Source organism: Melospiza melodia, chromosome 28, assembly GCF_035770615.1.
Source record: "Melospiza melodia melodia isolate bMelMel2 chromosome 28, bMelMel2.pri, whole genome shotgun sequence".
In the NCBI taxonomy this organism is placed as follows: domain Eukaryota; kingdom Metazoa; phylum Chordata; class Aves; order Passeriformes; family Passerellidae; genus Melospiza; species Melospiza melodia.
The window spans coordinates 5,173,302-5,195,879 of record NC_086221.1 but is presented as its reverse complement, the minus strand read 5'-3'; the positions used below and the strand labels follow the sequence as shown (position 1 = coordinate 5,195,879).

The window sequence follows — 22,578 nt, the reverse complement described above, 5'->3', positions numbered from 1 at the left end:
CAATGTCCTGTCCCCTTTCCTCTCTCTGCCACACCAATGTCCTGTGTCCTTTTCTCTGGCTGCCACATCAATTCCTGTGCTGGTCCCTCTCTCTGCCACACCAGTGTCCTGTGCCTGTTCTGGCTGCCACACCAATGTCCTGTGCCCATCCTCTGCCACACCAATGTCCTGTCCCTCTCTCTGCCACACCAATGTCCTGTGTCCGTTCTGGCTGCCACACCAATGTCCTGTCCCCTTTCCTCTCTCTGCCACACCACTGTCCTGTCCCTCTCTTTGCCACACCAATGTCCTGTGCCAATCCTCTGGCTGCCACACCACTGTCCTGTCCCTCTCTTTACCACACCAATGTCCTGTGCCCATCCTCTGGCTGCCACACCAATGTCCTGTGTCTGTCCCACTGCCCAGGTGTCCCCAAGGCTGCCTGAGCTGGCCCATCCCTGTTTTCCATGCAGGACAGCTGCAGGCCCAGCAGGGCTGAGATGCAGATCAGAGATGAGGTTTTTGTTACCAGCTCGTTCCATCCTGTCCCTGTACAACAGGAAATGTGGCAACGGTTTATGGTTAAAGCTTCTGTTTTTCTTCCTTTGGGCAGAATTGCAGATTCTGCAGCAGAAACTTTGCACAACCGGAGGTTGGGGGTGATTTGTGAGGAGCAGCAAGTGGCTGATCTGGTCATGCACTGCAGTGCTTCAATTCCCTGGCTTGGCTGCTCTTCCCAGGGCTCCTGCACCACAGGACTGGTGCTGCTGGGCTGGTTTGGGTGTGGAAGCAGAAAAGCAGAATATTTAGGTGTGCAGGATTGGGATGGATGGGTGGTTCCTGCTTAGGGGGCTCGTGGTGTTGCCTGGCCTGAGTATCACATGAGTGGCAAGCAGAGGTGAAGGGTTGAGCCCTTGGATCCCCAGTGCCCTTAAGGGCTCCCCCATCCCTAAACAGCTCCTGGAGCTGGGCTGGCCCCACTCTGGATCCTCTGGGACAGCTGGCTGGAGTTTGCTTTCTTTTATTTCCCATGTGTGTCCCCGGGTGTCATCAGGACACTGTGCCCATGGTGGGATGGATGCATGACAGAAATTACCAGAATTTCTTTCCCTGGGGTGGGAAGTGTGGGAGGAAGAGGAGCTGGGCAGGCTGCAGGTACCCCTGGGCTGCCCAGGGTGGGCAAGGCAGGATGGCAGAGCTGGAGTGTGCGGTGACATCGGTGACATGGTGTGACACTGGTGACAGTGACTTGCTCCTGAGCCAACCCCCTCCTGCTGGGAGTGCTTGGGGTTTCTTGGCAGCCAAAGCCCTCCTGATGTGCTGTGTGCCTGCTGTGAGGGCCTGGCACTCTGCTGCCCTGCTGTGCCGTGTCCCTCCATGGAAACCCAGCTGCTCTGAGCTGCTGGCACTGTCCCTGCGCTGGGAGCGTCACCAGGGGAGGGACCCGGGAGAGAAAAACTGCAGGGACAGGGACACACATAGCTGCTGGGCTTGGTTCTGCCATGGAGGGATGGGTGGATGGATGGATGGATCCATGGATCCATGGATGGATGGATGGATGATGGATAGATGGATGATGGATGGATGGATGGATGGATGGATGGATGGATGGATGGATGGATGGATGGATGGATGGATGGATGGATGGATGGATGGATGGATGGATGGATGGGTGGATGGATGATGGATGGGGGATGGATGGATGGATGGATAGATGGATGATGGATAGATGGAGGATGGATGGATGGATGGATGGATGGATGGATGGATGGATGGATGGATGGATGGATGGATGGGTGGATGGATGATGGATGGGGGATGGATGGATGGATGGATAGATGGATGATGGATAGATGGAGGATGGATGGATGGATGGATGGATGGATGGATGGATGGATGGATGGATGGATGGATGGATGGATGGATGGATGATGGATCCATGGATGGGTGGATGGATGATGGATGGGGGATGGATGGATGGATGGATAGATGGATGATGGATAGATGGAGGATGGATGGATGGATGGATGGATGGATGGATGGATGGATGGATGGATGGATGGTGGATGGATGGATGATGGATCCATGGATGGATGGATGGATGATGGATAGATGGATGATGGATCCATGGATGGATGGATGGTGGATGGATGGATGGATGGATGGATGGATGGATGGATGGATGGATGGATGGATGGATGGATGGATGATGGATCCATGGATGGATGGATGGATGGATCCATGGATGGATGGATGGATGGATCCATGGATGGATGGATGGATGGATGGATCCATGGATGGATGGATCCATGGATGGATGGATGGATGATGGATCCATGGATGGATGATGGATGGATGATGGATAGATGGATGATGGATCCATGGATGGATGGATGGTGGATGGATGGATGATGGATAGATGGATAATGGATGGATGGATGGATGGATGGATGGATGGATGGATGGATGGATGATGGATGGATGGATGATGGATGGATGATGGATCCATGGATGGATGGATGGATGGATGGATGGATGATGGATCCATGGATGGATGGATGGACGGACTCTTTCTGTGCTGGGCTGTGTTTGTGCCATGGCTGGTGCTGTGGTGCCCTCAGCTCTGCACCTCCAGCTCTCTCTGTGCAGGTGGGGACAGTCCCAGGGTCCCTGCCCTCCCTCCCTGCGTGGTTGGGGTGGTGAGGGGCAGCACAGCTGTGCCTGTGTCAGTGCTGTGACATGGGTGACATGAGGAAGTGCAGCCTTTCTGAGAGTTCATCTTCTGTTAACTCATAGGGAAGGGGTGTGGGGTTTTTGTTGCTTTTCTTTTTTTTTTTTTTTTCTCCTTTTCCATCATGCTACTTTCAAAACCTCAACCTTCAGCATGGTTTCTAAAGATGATTTTTAAAGACTCCTCTGCCAGCCCAGCACCTTTGTGTGGCCAAGAGTTGGTGCAGCATGAGCCAAAGGACTCTGACAGATTAGGGAGTTCTGATAAAGGGATATTTCACACAATTGACAGAATTATTGGTTGGAAGAGACCTTAGAGATCATCGAGTCCAACCCAGCCCCAACCCCTCAACTCACCCCTGGCACCCCTGGCATCCAGCCTTTGTTAAACATCCCCAGGGATGGGGACTCCACCACCTCCCCGGGCAGCCATTCCAGAACTTCATCATCCTTTCTGTAAAAAACTTTATGTGCAGATCTCAAACAACCCAGGAAGGCTTTGCTTTTATTGTCATAAAATGCTTTGGCTTGGACAGAACCTTAAATGTTTAGGGGGAAGGCACCTCATCCAGTGCCACCCCTGCCATGGGCAGGGACACCTTCCACTGTCCCAGTGTGTCCAGCCTGGCCTTGGGCACTGCCAGGGATGGCACAGCCCCAGCTGCTCTGGGCACCTGTGCCAGGGCCTGCCCACGCTCACAGGGAAGGATTTCTCCCCAATATTTCATGTAAATCTCCCCTCTTTTGGTTCAAAGGCATCACCCCTTGTCCTGTCACTGTTTAAAGCCCCTCTCCCTCTCTTGGAGTGACCCCAGTGTCCCTGCTGTCCCCTGGGTGCCACCCCAGTGTCACTGCTTATTTACAATGTCCTTGTCCTCTGTGCTCTGGGGCTGCCTGGGAAGACACAAGCTCTGCTCCCCAAGATACTTTTTTTCTCCTTTTTTTCCCTTTTTTTCCCCTTTTTTCCCCCTTTTTTTCCCTTTTTTTCCCTTCTCAGAGGTTACAGTTTTCACTCTGAGCCTTCCCAGCCTCGATGGCACATCGCTTCACGCTTCCTGCTCCCTGCTCATGCCAGCCTCTGAGCAAGCCCACATAAAATCTGGGCAAAATGCATTTCCAGGCTGTCATCAGGGAGGGTGGTGAGCTCTGAGCAGGGAGGCCCAGCCCACTGAGCATTGCCCAAGACACACAGAGAGCTGTTTGCTGCAGATTGAGCAGATAAAGCAGGCAGAGCTGCCCTCCTGGCTGCAGGGGAGCCAGGGGAGGTTTGGACAGGACAGGAGTGAAAATTTCTTCATGAAAAGGAGAGATGGTGGAATCACCATCCCTGGAAGTGTTCAAAAGGCTGCGGATGTGACACTTGGGGACGTGGTTTCGTGGTGCTGTGTTGACAGCTGGGCTTGATCTCAGAGACCTTTTGTGACCTTAATGATTCTGTGATTATTCATGAGTGACATTTCCATGGCTGAGCCCACCTACAGGTCAGATCTGTTGGTTTTGGAGGAAATTCCCCCAAATTTGGGCAAGGAAATTCCCCCAAACCTGGGTGAGCAGCTTCCCATGCTTCCCAAGAGCAGTGAGAGATTTAACTGCAGGTTCTGCCTGGGTGAGCCCACTGGAAGCTGCTTGAGTTTTGGGGAGTCAGAGCTGTGAATACTGGAAATAGGATGGGATTTTTTTTTTTTCTTGCATTACAAAAAGGAAATAAATGCTTGCAGCTGGAGGTGGCTTCGCTTTGAGAGTGGGGTTTAAAGGTTGGATTTTTTGCTTTGGGTTGTTGTGGGATGCTTTACTGCTCACTAATTTACCAATTAGTGCATTTTGTGTTGCCTCCACTGCCTGTGACTGGTGTCAGAGGTGGTTTGGGGTTGGGATGTGGCATCCTGTCCATTTGGGGACAGTCCCCACCTGCGTCATCAGTGCTCAGGATCTGTTCCTGCTTTCAGGAGCTGAGCAGATGGAGCATTACCCAACACACAAAGCAGCTAAAGCCCCACTCTTCTGATTGCAGAATGTGACACAAACCGTAGAAGAAGAAAAACCTGAGCCTCCAACCGTCCAGGAGATCAAACAGAAGATTGAAAAGTACAATGCAAAGGTCACCAACTGCCTGCTGATGAAACTGGTACGTGCTGGGCTGGTTTCCCCTCGCACACATAGACTGGGGCTGGTTCTTTTGGGCCCTGAATGGGGCCAGCCTGTGGGGAAGGTGTCTCTGGGGTGAGGGTGGCTGGCAAGCTGCTTTTCCTCCTGCTGGGCTTTCCAGTGGCACTGACACTCCAGGTGACAGCTAGCTCGGTCAGTAGAGCATCAGACTCTTAATCTCATGGGTTTGAGCCCCACGTTGGGCGCCAATATATTGGAATTAAATACCAATATTGCCGGATGGAACATGCCTGGGCTCTTCTTGCCCTAGCTGCTTGACTGACGGGGGCAGCTGTGGTGTTTTCACCCCAGAGACACCTTTGGCTGGCTGGATGTGTGGTGTTTTCACCTCAGAGACACCTTTGGCTGGCTGGATGTGTGGTGTTTCACCCCAGAGACACCTTTGGCTGCTGGATATGTGGTGTTTTCACCTCAGAGACACCTTTGGCTGGCTGGATGTGTGGTGTTTTCACCTCAGAGACACCTTTGGCTGGCTGGATGTGTGGTGTTTCACCCCAGAGACACCTTTGGCTGGCTGGATGCTGCAGCTGGTGCTTGGGACACTCCAGGCATGCAGGAGCTCAGGTTTACCTCTGGTGGAGAAGCTTCAAGGGGAGGTGAAGGAAAAGGAGTTGGGTTCTGCTGGAGGGTTTGGATCCAGGGCTTTATTCTGGCCCACAGGCCTCTGAATGCAGCAACAGCTCCAACAGAACAGCCAAACCATGTGGTTACTGTGTCTTTTAACCCCAGGGAGAGGGGGAGGAAGGGGGATCCCACCAACTAGGTGAGGGGGTGAAGTCTCAGGGGACAAATGACACCTGGGTGGCCCAACGATGGCTGAGAGGCATCTTTTGAACTTCGCCAATCACACCTTCCCTGCCTCCATGCCTTCCTGCTGGCACTGATCTCTGGAAAGGAGCTGCCTCAAAGCCCTGTCCCAGATGGGTGAGCCCCAGTGGGGATGAGTCAGGGTGGAACTGGGGCTGTGAGCTGTTGGAAGTGGCTTTAGGAACACAAAACCTTTCTAGAGAGAGGAGCTCTGCCCTCAGCACTGCCAGGCTTCCTGGGTGCACTGGGCAGAACCAGGCTTTTCTCCTGGTTCCTGCATTTTTGTGGAGCTGAGGGTGAGGTTAAGAGACCTGTGGTGGGATCAGAGATAATTTGTTACTTGGAGAATCTCTTAAATGGGAAATAAAACATAAGGAATAAATTTGAGAGATCCTGCTGAACCAGGAGTTTCAAATCCATATTAAGTGCAACTACAAATTCCATGCAATGGAATTTCTATAACTGCCTCTCGGCAGGGCCGGTTTGAAATAAAACAAGATCCCACAGGCGAGAGAGGAAGGGATGAGTCACTACCAAGAGAAAATCAGCAGTGACTGTCCCGAAATTACTGGGTACTTTTGGCATGATTAATGAGAAACACCGGAACTCCCGGAGAGCGGGGGCAGCTCCTGCTGTCACCCCACACTTGTTGTGGTGGAGAAGGGGCTGGAAAAGCTTCCTGGAGCCTGATCCTTGTGTGCTTTGCCCCAGAACGATGATGGGACCTACACAGGGTTCATCAAGGTGCACCTGAAGCTGCGGCGGCCGGTGACGGTGCCGGCCGGGATCCGGCCCCAGTCCATCTACGATGCCCTCAAGGAGGTGAACCTGGCTGAGATGACGGACAAGAGGACCTCCTTCTACCTGCCCCTGGATGCCATCAAGCAGCTGCACATCAGCAGCACCACCACGGTGAGCGAGGTGATCCAGGGGCTGCTGAAGAAGTTCATGGTGGTGGATAACCCGCAGAAGTTTGCACTTTTCAAGGAGATGAGGAAAGATGGGCAAGGTGAGTTCAGGGCCTGGCTGCTCTGCCTGGGGTGGGGAGTTTGGCTTCTGGTTGGTGTGCTTGGGACTCACTGGGGTGTCAGGCCAGAAAAATGGTGTCTGGTCACTGATTGACCTAAATCCAGGTGAATCAATGGCCAGACCCCCACAGGAGGTGATGGTGCTTAGGTTAACAGGGAATTATGATTTCAGAAGGGCTGAAAACACCTGAGACCTTACAGGGATCTGAGACTCAGCCCTGTGATCCCGAGCATCCTTTTCCATGCTCCAGCTGATCCCCTGAGCAGCCCTGATCTCACTGGGGGTGTCTGCTGTCCTTGCAGTGCTCTTCCAGAAGCTTCCTCTGACCGAGTACCCGCTGTACCTGCGGCTGCTGGCGGGCCCTGACACCAACGCGCTGAGCTTTGTGCTGAAGGAAAATGAAACGGGGGAAGTTGAGGTACATTGGTGACTTTTCCTTGGTTTTACACAAATATGGAGCACATGGCAGAGCTGGGAGATGTGTGACAGAGGCAGCACAAAAAGGGCTGTTTCCATGTAAGAGGTCTTTTATTGCTCCTGAATGATCTGGGTTTTTAAAACAATGCAAACTTGAATTGGGTTTTTAAAACAATTCAGACTTGAGTCTTTTATTGCTCCTGAATGATCTGGGTTTTTAAAACAACGCAAACTTGAATTGGGTTTTTAAAACAATTCAGACTTGAGTCTTTTATTGCTCCTGAATGATCTGGGTTTTTAAAGCAATTCAAACTTGAGCTGTGGAAATGCTGAGGCCAGTTTTGATGGCCACCCCATAATCTGTTTATGGAACCCGGCAGTGCTGCCCCAGGGTTAATCCTCTCTAATTAGATTAGCTGAGCACTGTTATAAGTAATCCACTAATTTAAGTAAAAGCCAGGGACACTCAGGTAATAAATTCACAGCCAGTTTTTGGTTGAAATCTTGCTCCCCACCACAGTGGGGGCTGCTGCATCCTGGAGGATTCTGCTTCTCATTTGTGGTGGGAGGATTGGGATTGTCCTTCATGCTGTAGCCCCTTATGCCATCCCTGTCACCACTCGAGGTTAAATCCCTGGAGATCAGATCCATTTAAATGTATTTTGCTGCTCCTCACAGATTGAGAGGTAAGACCCCACAAAGGGCAGCAGGTGTGTGCTCACTTTGCCTCTCTGCTGGTTTTGCAGTGGGACGCCTTCTCCATCCCGGAGCTGCAGAACTTCCTGATGATCCTGGACAAAGAGGAGAAGGACAAAATCCAGCAAGTGCACAAGAAGTATGAGAGGTTCAAACAGAGACTGCAACAGACCCTGAAAGAGGCCAGAGGCAAACCTGGATAACCTTCAGGAGGCACAGGGCATCAGACTAAGCTAGAGACTGTTTTAAATGAAAAGACTTCTCAGGACACCTTAGTAGTCATTCTCCCTCTTCAACCTTCCATAAGGAGTGGCTCCCAGCACCCTTAAAATGATCCTCTTGCATTTTCTTCTTCTGAAACCTCTTCTCCCAGGACCAGAGACAGTCCAAGAATGGGAAGCCTGTTTATGAAACAGCTTCAACAAAGCAAACACAGCTGCTGGTTGGATTTCCAGCCGTGCCATCCGCTGGAGAGGCTGCGTGGAAAATCCTCGGTGTGACACCCAACAGGAGCCCTGTGCTGGCTGAATTTTGGAGCAGGGCAGCTCTTGCTGTTCCTGCTCCTCCCAGCGACCTGCTTGTTCCTGTTTGGAGGTGCTGTGGCCCACAGTGCCCTCGTGGCCCACTTGTGGTTTCGTAAGGAGAGCACAGGAAGCAGCAGGAAAAGGGGAGGAGGTTGTTGCACCAAACCACGTGGGTGTTGCAGCTCTAGCCAAGCCCTGCACTTGTTCAGGGCTAAGGCAGCCAGGGAAATGCCAGGTTAGGACACCAAGGCAGCTGCAACACCCCAACAGTCTGTTAGTAAATATTATTGCAGCTTGGTGATAGTAATTCCCAGGAAAATCATTCATTTTGATTCTATTTGACTTCTGATTTTGGAAAGAGCTGAATTACAGTAACTGTCCCTGATGCTTAGCCAAGTTAGCCAGGGTTTCACCAGTTCTCTACTCTGTAGGAATTGGGACCTTTGTTTCCAGAAATTCTGTTTGAAAAGTGTAAAGGTGATGGTTGGGGCACAGGCTGAGGGTTCAGTGTTGAAGGTTTAGCAATATGTGTCCATCAGAGGAACCCAGGAAAGCTCAAAATCCCCTCACAAATCAGATTTTGAGCTGTGAACGTGCCTGGCCCCGAGGGAGAGGAGCCCCCTCCAGGGCTGGGGTGTGGAGGTGGCACCAAGGAAGGGAATTGCTGTCCTTGGATGCTCTCTGCTCACCTCACCTGGGCTTCCTCCTGCTCCTGCTGTCCCTGTGCCCTTTCTCTGTCCCCACTCTCAACTGGTGCTGTCCTGCCTGTCCAGGAGGCTTCCCAGGGTTTGCTCTCTCTGTGGAGCCAGGAGAGGACAGCAAGTCTCTCTCTGCCTGTCTCAGGGCTGCCACCACGCCGTGCTGAGCATCCCTCAGCAAAGTCCTGGAGGTGCAGGCTGGGTCCCTGCCCTCACTGCTGCTGCTGAGGGGTGCAGGGATCACTGCTGGGCTGGAATGATCCTGGGGGAGAGGATGGGCCCCATGTTTACCCTCAGTGCTCCATTCTGAGCACACTGCACACAGCCAGGGCCAGCCCTCCCTCTGCTCACAGCCCAGGGAATGTCAGTGCTGGATGGGGATGGAGCCGGGACAGGGTTGGTGTGGGCTCATGGAGCCCACCTGCATCCCTTGGGAGGGGAGGCAGCGGGTTATTGGGAAACAGGGAGGAGTTCAAATTTACCTCAGTGCCTTTTTTTTCCCTTAAGTGTGAAAACTTTGCATTTGGGCTAAGGAGGAAGCTGTGCAGAGCCTTGTCCCTCCTGTCCCCACAGCACTGCTGTGACGAGGCCCTCATGTCCGGGGAGGGATCAGGAACTGCTTTGTTTCTTTCTGGAAGGTGATTGCTTGGGATTTTATTTTTTTTGTGTCCAGATTTTGAGTATGTTTGTTTCTAAACCTTACGAGAGTAACTGCATTACTTGGTGTGAAAGCCACTTTCTGCCAAGCTCAGTTGCAGCTCCTGTTGTGGTCAGCAGTGAGGGTTTGCTCGCAGGGCTCTGGTGCAGAGGAGCCTCCAGCTGTACTGTACTCTACACCCAACGACCTTTAACAACTGCTGGCAGCCCCGGAGCAGCGCTTGCCGTGCTCTGGGGCTGTTTGTCCAGCTATAAGCAGACTCAGCACTTCACTATTCACTTGTGGAGTCATTTAAATACCGTTTATCTGGTGCTTTGAGCCTTGACAGCACCGTATAAATACTTCTGTTCCACCGTGGGGAAGAGCGCTGTAAAAACTGCCCGGTGGCTCTCGGAGGGAAGAGCCACATGCTTGGTTTGAAATCCCTTTTCTTTCTGGCTGAAAGTTGTGCAGGTTTATTTCTATTTTTTATTTTTATTTTGGTGAGTGTCCCCTGTCCCTTCCTGGCCCCAGCATGTCTTTGACAGTTTGTAGAAGGCATGGCTTCATATGCAATCACTGTGGATGCTGCTGAAAACCTCCTGCCACCAGCAGGGCTCATTCTTTTGGGTTTTGTTTATTTTTTTTCAATATGAGGGGCATTTGAAGAGTTGGTGGGTGTTGAAACTCAAATCCTCAAGGGTCAGCTGAGCTGGTTTTAGAAGTATTTGCCCCTTCTTTAAGCGCAAATCCTGTTGGCAGTGCCTTTGGTTAGCAAGTGTCTCGCCTAGGTCGTGTGAGTTTCTTTTCCATGGCTACTGTAAAACCTGTAAAATAATGTGTATAGGATGGAATAGTAGAGCTTCTATGGCAAAGTGAAATGCATTTTTGCAATGCTGTAATTTATTTTTACTACTCCCTAGTGATTCTATGGCATTTTTACAAAATGTCTCACTCTCAGCTTTTTTTGAAGGTTCTGGAACTATTTGTTCATATGCAGACAGTGTAAGAGACAATGATAATAAAGCTGTCAGTAATTAAAGAAATCTCTTGACTTTCTTTTTCTGGTGCCCTCCTATGGAACTTTAATGGATTTAGTCTAAAGGGAAATACAGGAGTCCTTCCCAGAAGTGAATTTAAATTTCCTAACTTACTGTTAAAGAGCTAAAGAACATTCACACCTGTAAGACCTGACCAAAGTGTTCCATTAATTTAATCTTGTAGCTGGGGCTGACAGAACTGTTATCTGTGATAAATTACAGCTCAGGTCATACATTAAACTGTATTTTTATATATAAAAAGAATATAAACTACAGAAATCCAGCTAATGCAGCTAATTCTCAGTGCTGAAATGTCTGAATTCAATACCTGGAAATGTTTAAAAAGATAAAGTCTAAGCCAGAGGGGTTTTACTCCATGGCAGAACACACTGCACTGTCCCAGGATTGTGTTGGAATGTATTTTACTCATATTTCAGAGGAGGTTTATTCCACATCCCTGATCAAAGATGCAAAGCAAGAATGTTAAACCACCCAAAAACCACTGCAGCATCCAGTGCTTCAGTATCAATTTCCATCAAAAAAAACACAACAAGATAATGCCAAGGAGTTTATTGAGCTTTTTATTTTTATGAAAAAGGAACACCTGGAGCACTATTATTATTTGGGTGAATTCCAGACCTTGTAAACATCCAGGACTCATTGTGGAATGAGCAGGGGCTGTGCATGATCCTTGATTTGCTGGCAGCAAACCCTTGTATAAATAATGAAAATAATGAGAGCTGAGCAATCCTTGCAGTCGATTTTTCTCCTACTTCTTGCGGCCAAGCTTTGGAGCCTTGTCCAGGCCCTGGATGTATTTCCGAGGTAGCTGATATTCTTCTGCAACACAACCAAGAGCTCACTTCAGCTAAGGAATCACAGAATCACAGAAATTCAAGGCTGGAAGAGACCTATAAGATCATCAAGTCCAACCCATGTTCTAACTATTCAACTAGATCATGGCAGCAAGTGCCACATCCAGTCTTTTTTTGAACTCCTCGAGGGATGATGACTCCACCACCTCACTGGGTAGATGATTCCAGTATCTGACCACTCTTTCTGTGAAATATTTCCTTCTTAATTCTAACTTGCATCTCGCTTGGCGCAGCTTGAGACTGTGTCCTCTTGTTCTATCTGTTGTCGCCCGGAGAAAGAGACCAACCCCCAACTCACCACAGACATCCCTTAAAGAATTAAAAAATCTCAATTTTGCTGCAAGCAGCCCACTCCCAGAATCTTCTTACCAAGCAGCATCTTGGCCAGATGATGGATTTGGTTGCCTTGGATCTGGACCTGGACTCTGTCCTTTGTTCCTGGTGCTGGGCTGATGGTGGCACTGGCTTGGACCTTCTGTTGGAGGGTGTTGGCCACACACTGTGGGTCCAGACCATACAGCTCAAGGTTCTTGATAATTGTCACCTGTGAGGGTTAATATTGATTGGAAACATCACTGCTGAAGAGTTAAAAATTATTGGAAACATCATTGCTGAGGGGTTAATAATGATTAGAAACATCACTGGGGAAGGGTTAAAAATGATTGGAAACGTCACTGCTGAGTGTTAATAATGATTGCAAACATCACTACTGAAGGGTTAATAATGATTGAAAACTAGTTAGGACTAGAAACATCACTGCTGACGGGTTAATAATAATTGGAAACATCACTGCTGAAGGGTTAAATAATAATTAGAAACATCATTGGTCAAGAGATAATGATTGGAAACATCTCTGCTGAGGGGTTAAATAATAATTGGAAACATCATTGCTGAAGGGTTAATAATGATTGGAAATATAACTGTTGAGGGGTTAATAGTGATTGGAAACATAATAATGCTTGGAAACATCACTGCTGAGGGGTTAAAAATTATTGGAAACATCACTGCTGAAGGGTTAAAAAATATTGGAAAAATCACTGCTGAAGGGTTAAATAATGATTGGAAACATCATTGCTGAAGGGTAAAATGAAAATTGGAAACCTCATGCTGAAACATTAATAATGATTGCAAACATCATTGCTGAAGGATTAATAATGATTGGAAACATCACTGCTGAAGGATTAATAATGATTGGAAACATCACTGCTGAAGGGTTAAATGGTGAATTGGAAACATCACTGCTGAAGGGTTAAATAATAATTAGAAGCATCACTGCTGAAGGGTTAAAAATTGGAAATATCACTGCTGAAGATTGGAAACATCAGTGCTAAAGAGTTAATAATGATTGGAAACATCACTGCTGAAGGATTAAATAATAATTAGAAACAACATTGCTGAAGGGATAATAATGATTGGAAACATCACTGCTGAGGGGTTAAATAATAATTGGAAACATCACTGCTGAAGGGTGAAAAAATTATTGGAAACATCACTGCTTAGGGTTAAAAAATAATTAGAAACATCATTGCTGAAGGGTTAAAAATGATTGGAAGCTAGTAAGGACTAGTAAGGACTAGAAATATCACTGCTGAGGGGTTAATAATGATTGAACACATCACTGCTGAAGGGTTAAATAATAATTGGAAATATCACTGCTGAAGATTGGAAACATCAGTGCTAAAGAGTTAATAATGATTGGAAATATTACTGCTGAAGGGTTAAAAATGATTGGAAGCTAGTAAGGACTAGTAAGGAGAAGAAATATCAGTGCTGAGGGTTAATAATGATAGGAAACATCACTGCTGAAGGGTTAAATAATATTTGCATCATCACTGATGAGGAATTAAATAATAATTGGAAACATCACTGCTGAGCGGTTAATAAGGATTGGAAACATCACTGCTGAAGGGTTAAATGATAATTGGACTTATCACTGCTGAAGGGTTAATAATGATTGCCAAAGCTGCCCCAGGATCTGGGATTTCATCTGCTCAACCCCCTCATTTAATTGTGGTTTTTCACCTTCTTGTTTGATGATCTCTGTGCTATGCTGATGTCGATGGGCTCGATGTTTCCTTTCCTCACCACGGGTTCTTGTCCAGAAAATGTCACCTGGTGCAAGGGCTGCAGTCGTTCCAGGCACCTGCACAGAGCAATAATCTGTGTCATTCTGGGGAGACTGAGAACAAGCACCTGCTCCAAAGGCTGTCCCATTTAAGGTGTGAGGTCTCATCTTGTTCCTATTTATCTCCAGGAAATTACAAATCAGGCAGCTCCCAGCACGGGGTTTGAGCTGCAGCCAATCAATCTGTGCAGTTCTGGGAAGGGATATTGAGGGAACAATCACCTGCTCAAGAGTTCATCCCATTTGAGGTGTGAGATCTCATCCTGTTCTGATTTATCCAACAGGCAGTCACACAGAATGGCATTCACCTTTACAAAGCTGCAAAACAAAAGCACACAGAGGAACAAACCAGGTCATTTTTTTTCCTCTAATTTCAGCCTCTCCTATGGAAGCAAGGGAGGAAAACTTCCACCTGTACTCACTTTTTGTTTGTTTCATCAACCAACTCATTACTCTTCACATAGTTAATGATGATGTTTCTCACCTCACTGCTTGACAGGATGCTGCCTTTTCTGAAGACAAAGAGAATTTTTGAATCAAAGTATTTGGGAGTTGGGTTCTGGCAGTAAGAGAAAAACAGCAACTACAATTTTGTTGCTCTCTTTCTTTCTATTTTTGGGCTTACCTGTGTCCAGATTCCTGAAAGAGTGGGATCATTTTTGTGGACACCCCATAGAGTGGAATGATTTCAGGAGCATGGTACACTTGTTCTCTCTCTTCACTTTTGCTGTCTTGGGCAGCAGAGGCTGAGGAAAACCCTTCAGGCACTGCAAATGCTTTAATGCTGCCACAAGAATTGTTTGGTGTGAGTGAAAGGGATGGAACAGAGCTGGAGGCAGCAGATTCCACTCCCTCTTTCAGAGATTCCAAATTCTTTTAAAGACTGTGATATTATTCTACGTACTCTGGGTGTTTCCAGTCCACATCCACGATGCTCTCCACACCTTTGCTCAGCTCCTTCACCTGTAAGATCCTCTGGTGCTGCATGCATTGCAGGAATTTAGAGAACTGCAATCAGAAATGTGGAGTCAAGCATTTTAAACTCCTGCTCTTGTGTTTAAAACTTTTTCTCTTCTTCTGTTACTTATTAAAATTAATTTTAAAAAAGAAACAACACCCAAACAAAAAAAAAAATCTCACCTTCTTATAGCTTGATTTCTTTATGTCCAGTTGTTTTCCAGCAGGGCTATAAAGGGATTTTTGAAAAGTTCTTTAGTTATAAGTCACCCTTCATTTCTTCTTAAATCTTGCTACTTATGCTAGAAGTAGCAAGATTTAAGAATATAAATAACACAGAGAATATAAATAACATAGAGAAAGAGTTACTCCAAAGAAGTTGATAAATAGAATGTGATGAGTGAAATTAGTGCTGATGTTCCTGTGGGCAGGCAAGCAGCCACTCAGGTCACTAAAGCATGGTGAAACCAATGCCAGCCAAGTCAAGTTGGCTCCCAAGAGCAAATCCAGGTCTGGACAATTCTTCCATTCAAATATTTAATAGAAGGATTGTATTTCATCTAAGTACTTGATGGCAATGCTTACATGCAAGTGTTTAATATAAGGATTGTATCTGATCAAAGTATTTGATGGCAGAATTGAGCATAACCTTATTTAAGAGCTGGATTTTATTTTTTACTCAAAACCTTCTTCCCAAATATCCCACACAATCTCCACATTTTAAAGACCAAATCCCAGCATGCAAATCCCAATTCCATCTCCTTCCCACGTACCAGCAGGAGACCATGTGGCTGCCTAGAAATGTGCTGGTGAGCAGAGGGAGATCTGATTTCTTTACTCTGCATTTTAAGGCATGGAAAAAGCACTGATTAAACAAAGCATCCATTTGCTCTGCAGGGAGAAAGAAGGACAGGTACCATGAGTTGTCTGTGAGATTCAGCAAACCAAAGAGCATGGTTTGGTTTCAGTGGGATACAAAAATACCTTGTGGGGTCCTGCTGTCCTCAGCCTCCTGCTGGTCCTGTGTGCTGGCATCCTCAGCTGGTTCTGCAGCTCTGTTCTCATGGAGCTCCTCCTGCCCCAGCAGCTCTGCACAAGTGTCTCTGTCCCTCAGGCTCAAATCCCTGATGTCCACGTGCTGCTCTGGCTCAGGGGAGCAGCTGCTGCCAGGCTCCTTCCCCTGCAGCTCCTCCTGGTCTCCAGCACTCTCCACTGCAGCACAATCTGTTCCCAAGGGAGCTAAGGTAGGAGGAGAAGATTTGTCACCATATTCCCTACAAAAGGAAGAAAAAGCAGAACACAGCTTTCCTTTTGCTGCTTTCAACCACAGGACAGTGAACAGATGTCACCCTGAATAAAGGAAGTGGCACCTGCATGGGTCTTTTACTGCAATCTCTGAACTGTAAAATTTACTTTGAACTCATCTTCCTCCATAAATTCTAAATGAAGTTCCTATCTAAGCTGTACCCAAATAATTGCCTAAGTTGGCCTGACAGACTAACCTTAGATTTGGCTTTCAGTAAATTAAACACATGAACCTGTTGCCCACTGTCCCCAATGCTGGCAGTTACCTGCTGGTTTCTTGGCTGTTTCAATGACCTGGAAAGGCTCGGGGTGGCCTTGGGCAGCCCGCGCTCCAAAGGACGAGAAGAGGCTTCAGGTTTTTTCTCGGTCTTCAGTGTTTATTAGTTTTTTATCTAAAAGATTTTCTTTTGGCCCGACAGAGGTCTGCACAGCAGCCAGCCATGAGCACACTGAGAGCCCCTGGGGCGGTCACCTATCTTTATACTCAAAACTACATATACAATATTTACCTATTTCCCCCAATACCTTTCACCCTTATTGACCAGTACACCTTTAGTAATAACCAATCCCAAAGTGCCAACATCACCACAGAAGATGGAGGCCAAGAAGAAGAAGAAGAAGAAGGACAGGACACGCCCCAATTCCTCCATCTTACTTCTTTAGACCCCCCTGTACAGAAATCTTAAACCCTGTGTCTCACACTCTAATTAACCCATCCCTTCACCATTTACACCAGTGAGATCCTCCCATCCTCATACAGGTGTTGTCACCCATGCAGGATCAAAGTCCAGCCACCAGACACTTCTGGTGACATTCCAGGACCTCCGAGCCCCCCAAGGGTGGTCTCGGTCACTCTGCACATCAGTCCTGAGGTGCTGAGATCCCACAGTTACCCACCAGAGGTGATCCAGGTGGGTGTGCAGCACAGCAACGCCCTTCCCCTTCATGCCAGCAGCCAGCATCTCCTCTGTGGACATGGTGGCAACTCCAACTGCCACGGGAGCTCTGGGGGAAAAGGGAATGTTGGAGCAGGACAAAGCAAACACCCTGTGCTAATGTGTCAGACTGAATCTATTTTACAACCACCCTGCTCTTTACAAGTTTTCAAGCAACTTCATATTTTCTAGTATCCTTCTGGTATGTAAGGTTTTCCAAAGAATCCTGAGCCTGGATGAACTGAAGGTTGTGCAGTGACACATTCTTGCTTTTAATAAATTACAAGAAGCACATGCACTGCCAGAAGAGACCAGCAGCGAGGGAAAACCAATTTTAGCACTCCCTCACTCAGAATTTTCACACAGACACAAAGGCAATTGTGCAGAATACAGTATTTTGTTAAAAACATTGGTCCAAAATAAACAATTTACAAAGCTTCCCACCTCAGCTCAAACATTTCCTAACTCATAAAATTAAGATTTTTTTTTTTTTCCTGCTGTATCTTTCACTGCTAAGGCTCCTTGAAGACAACACTTCTGCTTTGATTTCCTCAAAACCTTCACTTCATTTTTAGTTTCTGGACCGGCTGTGGATTGGAGAATGCTCTGTACCTGTTTCCCAGCAGGGTGACAGCACAGAGCGTGCCCCGTGTCACTTGAGGGAGGCCAGAAGGTGGCACCACAACGCCTGGCAGCATCAGGTCTGCGGGAAGAATGAAGCGCATCCATTTCTCAATGAAACGCTCAGGCACCGCCTCCTCCGCCCCCCTCCCTCCCGCTACTCGCTAAAACCACGAGCTGAGCACACGCCAGGGAGAGCAGGATTCTGTTTCTCCTCCTAAAGCACCGCTTTCCCCCGTGGAGTGCGGGATCCGATCCATAAGGCTGCTGGGCACATCCCAAAAAACTGCAGAGAGTGAAGCTTGCTCAGCCCTGTCAGACCTGAGGGCTGTTTTTAACCAGCTCCCAGCAAAGCTCTTCATTGATGGCATGGAAAGGGAAAGGAACGAGAAGAAGTATCAGGAATAACCCATTTACCCTTCCCAATGGAAGGTTACCCCAGCAGCTTTTTCCCTGGAGACAGAATTGTCTCAAAGTTGTCAGTGCTGCCCCATCCCTCCTCAATGTGCCAGATCAGCTGCAGCCAGCTGGGGATTCTCAGGGAGATGAGAAACAGCCTCTTTGCTGTTTTGGACAGAAATCACAGCCCTGCTTCCTTCTGCTTCCCACAGCTTGGAGGACCAGACTGGGATGATCACAAAGCAGAGCTTTCCATGCTGCAGCTGTGGCATGATGTCCTCACCAAAGGGTGGCAACAGCAGCTGCTTCCCCTCACTGCAGCTCTCTGCAGACTCCTGAGCTGTTCCATGGATTGGTTTTGCAGACATCTCATTCAGATTTTTCTCAGCATCCCTGATTTAATGTGGAGCCTGAGGAAGCCAAGATTTTTTCCCCTGTTCATTGTCACAAGTATTTTTATCAGGTCTAGAATGAACTCTGCAAATGCCACCAGAGCTCCACATGGCTGGGGACAGAAACCACATCAAGGCCTTAATGTGACCACATAAGCAGCATTAATTATGCAAATTACCAGGGCAGACAGCAAGTATTTGAATTTATGGAAGAGATACCCCAAAACATGCTGCGTTTGGGAACTGAATCTCCTGCAGTGCTCCAGTCTGAAGTGGAGCCTTTCCTCTCCCTCCAGAGGACCGGCTCTACCTCTCCCCGGCCTTTGTGGCCATTGTCCCTGGCCAGCTCCTTATCTTTGGATCCTGCACAGAGGTAGCCTGGTTGCCAGGGGCGATGAATGACCCGCAGGGCTCTTTCATCAATGTCCTGCCCCATTAGCGAGTCTTTCTGCCCAGAAACTGGGGCATTACAAGCCAGCAGCGAGGCTCTCTCAGATGTCTATCACAGCACTTCATTTTCCCCAAAAGCAAACAAAGCAGCGAGACCTGAGTTCCACATTGGATGCTGTGTCATGGAAAAAGACATCTCTTCCTTCGTGAGCACCTCCAGGCAGAGATCAAGGCTGCAGCAGCTTGAATTTAATCTTTTTCTGCTTGAGCAGTTCAGCAATTTAAAGTTTATAATGGGCCGATTCTCCTGAGTCTGAACTGCATCCAAAGCAGGTTCCAGAGAACAGAATCCTTTCCTGTTAGTCTTGATCCATAATGAGCTGGTAGAGCCAGTAACCCAGGAATTCAGCTCCAACCCCACCTGCACAATCCACAGGCTGCCTGACAGTGATTGCAGCTTCCAAAATAAATTTCCTTCCTATCCACAGGATGAGCTTGTTCCCCTGGGCACTGGCAGGAAGCAGGGTGGCAGCAGAGGAGCTTTCAAAGGGACAGACCAATGGCACAGGCAGCTCTGTGTCCCAGTTCAGGGCTGCTCATCACCCTGAGAAGGGATTTCCAAATCTCAGCCTCCCACACTGAGCAGGTTACTGCTTTAAACACCTTCACCTACTTTCCTTCGTTCACAAACTCTTTTTACAGCTAATTTATTTCCTTTTTAGGACACCACTACCACAAATTTTTTTGCGTACACATTCCTTCTACTTGTTTCAGGTACATTTTTGCCACTGTGAAGGAAAACACCTAAAAAGCCCTGAAGGCAATTCCTTTTTGCAGTGCAAAGGGACAAAGTTCTGGTGCTCTTACCTGCACCTCCTGCAAGTTTCTGTAGCACTGGGGGCCATGTTGTAAAGGCAGGGAGAAGGTCTGGGTAGACCCACAGAGTGTACACTGTCCCAAAACAGAAGCAAATATAAAAATGCATAATTAAGAACATTTCTAGATGCTGTTTCTTTTCATCTTTAAGACTAAACTCTTATTGGATAATCAAGGAGATTAAATTTAATTAGATAATAAAACACTTAATTGGATAATAAAGGAATGTGAAATCCAAACGATGCCACAATAATTAATTATTAATTGGAAAGGTAAGCAAAGAGGGAGGATTGCTCCAATCCCTTCCCCCTACCTGTTGGATACAGAACTTTCTCAACTTCAAACAGGATTGGGTTCCTGTGGTTCATGTAAACAGTGATGGCCTCCCCTTTGTGAGAGTATATTTTAATGACATTGAGCTCTTCCTTGCTTGGAACCAACTCAGCCACTTGTTCAGTGCTCAGGCTGGGAAAAGCTGCTGCCACATCACTTCGTAGCTTCCTCCTGCAATGACAAAATCCCAAATGGGTTACAAAGCTGCCTAGGCCATCCCTCAGACTAAATCCTACATCTGCTGTTCTGTTTTGTTGGCTGTTCCTGAGATTCCCACCTCTTCACAGGAGATAATTTGGAGCATTTGTGTCTGGGTTTACAAACCATGAAAAGTCTGAATACACTTGCCCTGCTCTTATCTTCTTTAAACATCTGCTTTCAGCTTCTGTTTGCTGCCCGTGCCTCTGTTTTGTGCTGTGATTTCACTCTGGCTCTGCCCAGCCTGTCACCCACAGCTGGAGCAGGGGACAGCCAGATTTCCCTGTCCCTCAGTTTTATTTGAAGTTTAAGCCCCAGTGACCAGCACAGGGGTGTTTGTGGTCATTCACAGCAGTGTTCAGTGAACCTGAACAATCAGGAGGTCAGCCCAGCAGTGCTGCTCAGGAACATAAAGAATTAGAGAATTACAGATGGTTTGAGTTAAAAGAGACTTTAAATCCCATCCAGTCCCACCCCTGTCATGGCAGGGACACCTTCCACTATCCCAGGTGGCTCCCAGCCCCATCCAGCCTGGCCCTGGGCACTGCCAGAGATCCAGGGGCAGCCACAGCTGCTCTGGGCACCTGTGCCAGCACCTCCCCACCCTCACAAGGAATAATTTCTTCCTAATAGCCAATATAAACCCACCTCCTCCAGTTTAAAGCCATTCCCTCTAATCCTGTCATTCCACGTCCTTTTCCAAACCCCCTCTTCATCTCACAGCCCCATTAGACACTGGGCGCTACTATAAATAAGCACAGAAGGCTTCATCCAGGCCTTGGCATAATATTTCAATTAAACCTGGCTTAGTTATGGCAACATCTTCCAGCGAAACGCACACTCCGTGCTCAGGCCGGGAGTGTATCACAAGCAAGGGGTGAAAGCAGCTACTCCGGGAGCATCGCCGCCCGCCACCGCGACCCCGGGGCCGGGCCCCGCGCGTCCCCCCGGCCCGGCGGGGATCCCTGCGGGGTCCCGGCCCGGCACTCACCGGTCCGAGCCCTTGATGCTGGTGTTGGCCCTCACGCGGAACGCCCTGGCGAACATGGCGGGCCCGCGCCGTCCCCTCAGCCCGCGGCGGCCGCCATAGCGCCGTCCGCGCCCATAAAGCGTCCGGCTGGAAACGGCGCCCGGCCGCGCCGAGCCCCCGCGACCCCCCGTCCCGCCGCCTTCAGGGCTCCGGGGCCCCGAGCCCGCGTTGGGGACCCCCGCCCCAGCTCCCTGAGGGGCGCCAGTCCCCCTGACCGGACTCCTTGAGGGGGTCCCGGTACCCCCGTCCCAGCTCCTTGAGGGGTCTCGGTCTCCCCTGCCCTGACTCCTTGAGGGGGTCCCGGTCCCCCTCGCCCGCGTTGGAGATTCCCGCCCCGGCTCCTTGAGGGGGTCCCGGACTCCCCATCCCGGCTCCTTGAGGGGTCCCAGTCTCCCCACCCCGGCTCCTTGATGGGGTCCTGGTCCCCCTGCCCCAGTGCCTTGAGGGGTCTCGGTCTCCCTACCCCGGCTCCCTGAGGGGGTCTCGGTCTCCCCGCCAGGATCTGGGGTCCCCCCACGGCACCCCTCAGGTTCCTCCACACGAGGGGTTCTCAGAAATGTGGGGGTTCTTTTGTGCTTAAACTTCTGAGCTGTCTTCTGGTTAATGTACCCTGGCAGCTGGGCATTCTTACTGTGATTTATACATTTGCTTGCGTGTTCCTGATCGATTTCTAGCTGGAAATCGAGAGTATGGAATGGGTAGGAGTATTACAGGAGTGTTGTAATTGGAGCCTTCCCAGGATCACGGAGTTATGAAGATTGGAAAATCCCTCTAAGATCATCGAGTCAAATCAGTGCCCGATGCCCACGTTGTCCCCAGCCCAGAGCACTGAGTGCCACGTCCATCCTCCCTTGGACACCTCCAGGGATGAGCACTCCAAACCCCCCTGGGCAGCCCCTTCCAGCCCTTTCCATGAGGAAATTCCTGCTCATGTCCAACCTGAGCCTCCCCAGCCCAGCCTGAGGCCATTCCTTCTCCTCCTGTCCTGTTCCCTGGGATAAGATCCCAAATCCCCTCCAGCTGTCCCCTCCTGGCAGGAGTTGTGCAGAACCAGAAAGTCAAACTCCACTTGATTTTTTAAAATTTTTTCATTAATTTAAGGGCAGTTTGTGGAAATAAATACACCTCCTACATCTCATTAGAGAGCTGTCATGTTCCAAAACACCACCGATGCCTCCAGCTCTGTAACCCCCTCTGTACCAGGACAAATCCATGGCTGCTCGTGGGGACCTGAGCGTTGTCCTGGACTTTTTACTCCAAACCAATTCCTGCAAAGCGGCTGGCAGGGTTGGGCAGCCTGTGCCGTCCCAGAGCCCCCTTCCTGCAGCACTCAGCATTTTGCCTCCATCCATCTCTTCCCAGCCACGTTACTACTGAGCGTTCCTTCTACATCTCGGTGTGAGGAGGTTCCTTTCCTCC

At 48.8% G+C, this 22,578-nt stretch overlaps 2 protein-coding genes across 4 annotated transcripts in view; one reads left to right on the top strand and one right to left on the bottom strand.

Annotated features, from left to right (window-relative positions):
- Window positions 1–10,729, top strand: part of RASSF5 (Ras association domain family member 5) — a 33,764-nt gene extending 23,035 nt beyond the window's left edge. For all 3 annotated transcript variants that reach the window (XM_063177838.1, XM_063177839.1, XM_063177840.1), the window contains 4 exons: window positions 4,721–4,834; window positions 6,394–6,691; window positions 7,014–7,129; window positions 7,875–10,729. In XM_063177838.1, the coding sequence (XP_063033908.1) occupies window positions 4,721–4,834; window positions 6,394–6,691; window positions 7,014–7,129; window positions 7,875–8,027 (681 nt within the window). In that variant the 3' untranslated portion in view covers window positions 8,028–10,729. The remainder of the gene's footprint in view (window positions 1–4,720; window positions 4,835–6,393; window positions 6,692–7,013; window positions 7,130–7,874) is intronic.
- Window positions 10,730–11,288: 559 nt separating this feature from the next.
- On the bottom strand, window positions 11,289–21,220 carry EIF2D (eukaryotic translation initiation factor 2D). The gene is made up of 15 exons (XM_063177938.1): window positions 21,121–21,220; window positions 19,912–20,102; window positions 19,590–19,673; window positions 17,533–17,623; window positions 16,883–16,990; window positions 15,665–15,954; window positions 15,454–15,571; window positions 14,864–14,909; window positions 14,628–14,731; window positions 14,349–14,507; window positions 14,146–14,235; window positions 13,946–14,041; window positions 13,621–13,741; window positions 11,968–12,142; window positions 11,289–11,563 (listed from the first exon to the last, which is right to left on the bottom strand). Exons 1-15 carry the CDS (start codon window positions 21,174–21,176, stop codon window positions 11,493–11,495), a joined length of 1,800 nt encoding a protein of 599 aa, XP_063034008.1. The 5' UTR covers window positions 21,177–21,220; the 3' UTR covers window positions 11,289–11,492.
- Between the last annotated feature and the right edge of the window lie 1,358 nt (window positions 21,221–22,578).

What these genes read in the sequence shown, in the direction of transcription:
- EIF2D (XM_063177938.1), bottom strand. Translation starts at nt 21,176, where the DNA reads ATGTTCGCCAGGGCGTTCCGCGTGAGGGCCAACACCAGCATCAAGGGC. An exon ending in AGCATCAAGGGCTCGGACCG is followed by an intron (nt 20,103 to 21,120) that starts GTGAGTGCCGGG and finishes TTGTCATTGCAG; the next exon opens with GAGGAAGCTACGAAGTGATG. An exon ending in AGAAATCAAGCTATAAGAAG is followed by an intron (nt 14,732 to 14,863) that starts GTGAGATTTTTT and finishes TTCTGATTGCAG; the next exon opens with TTCTCTAAATTCCTGCAATG.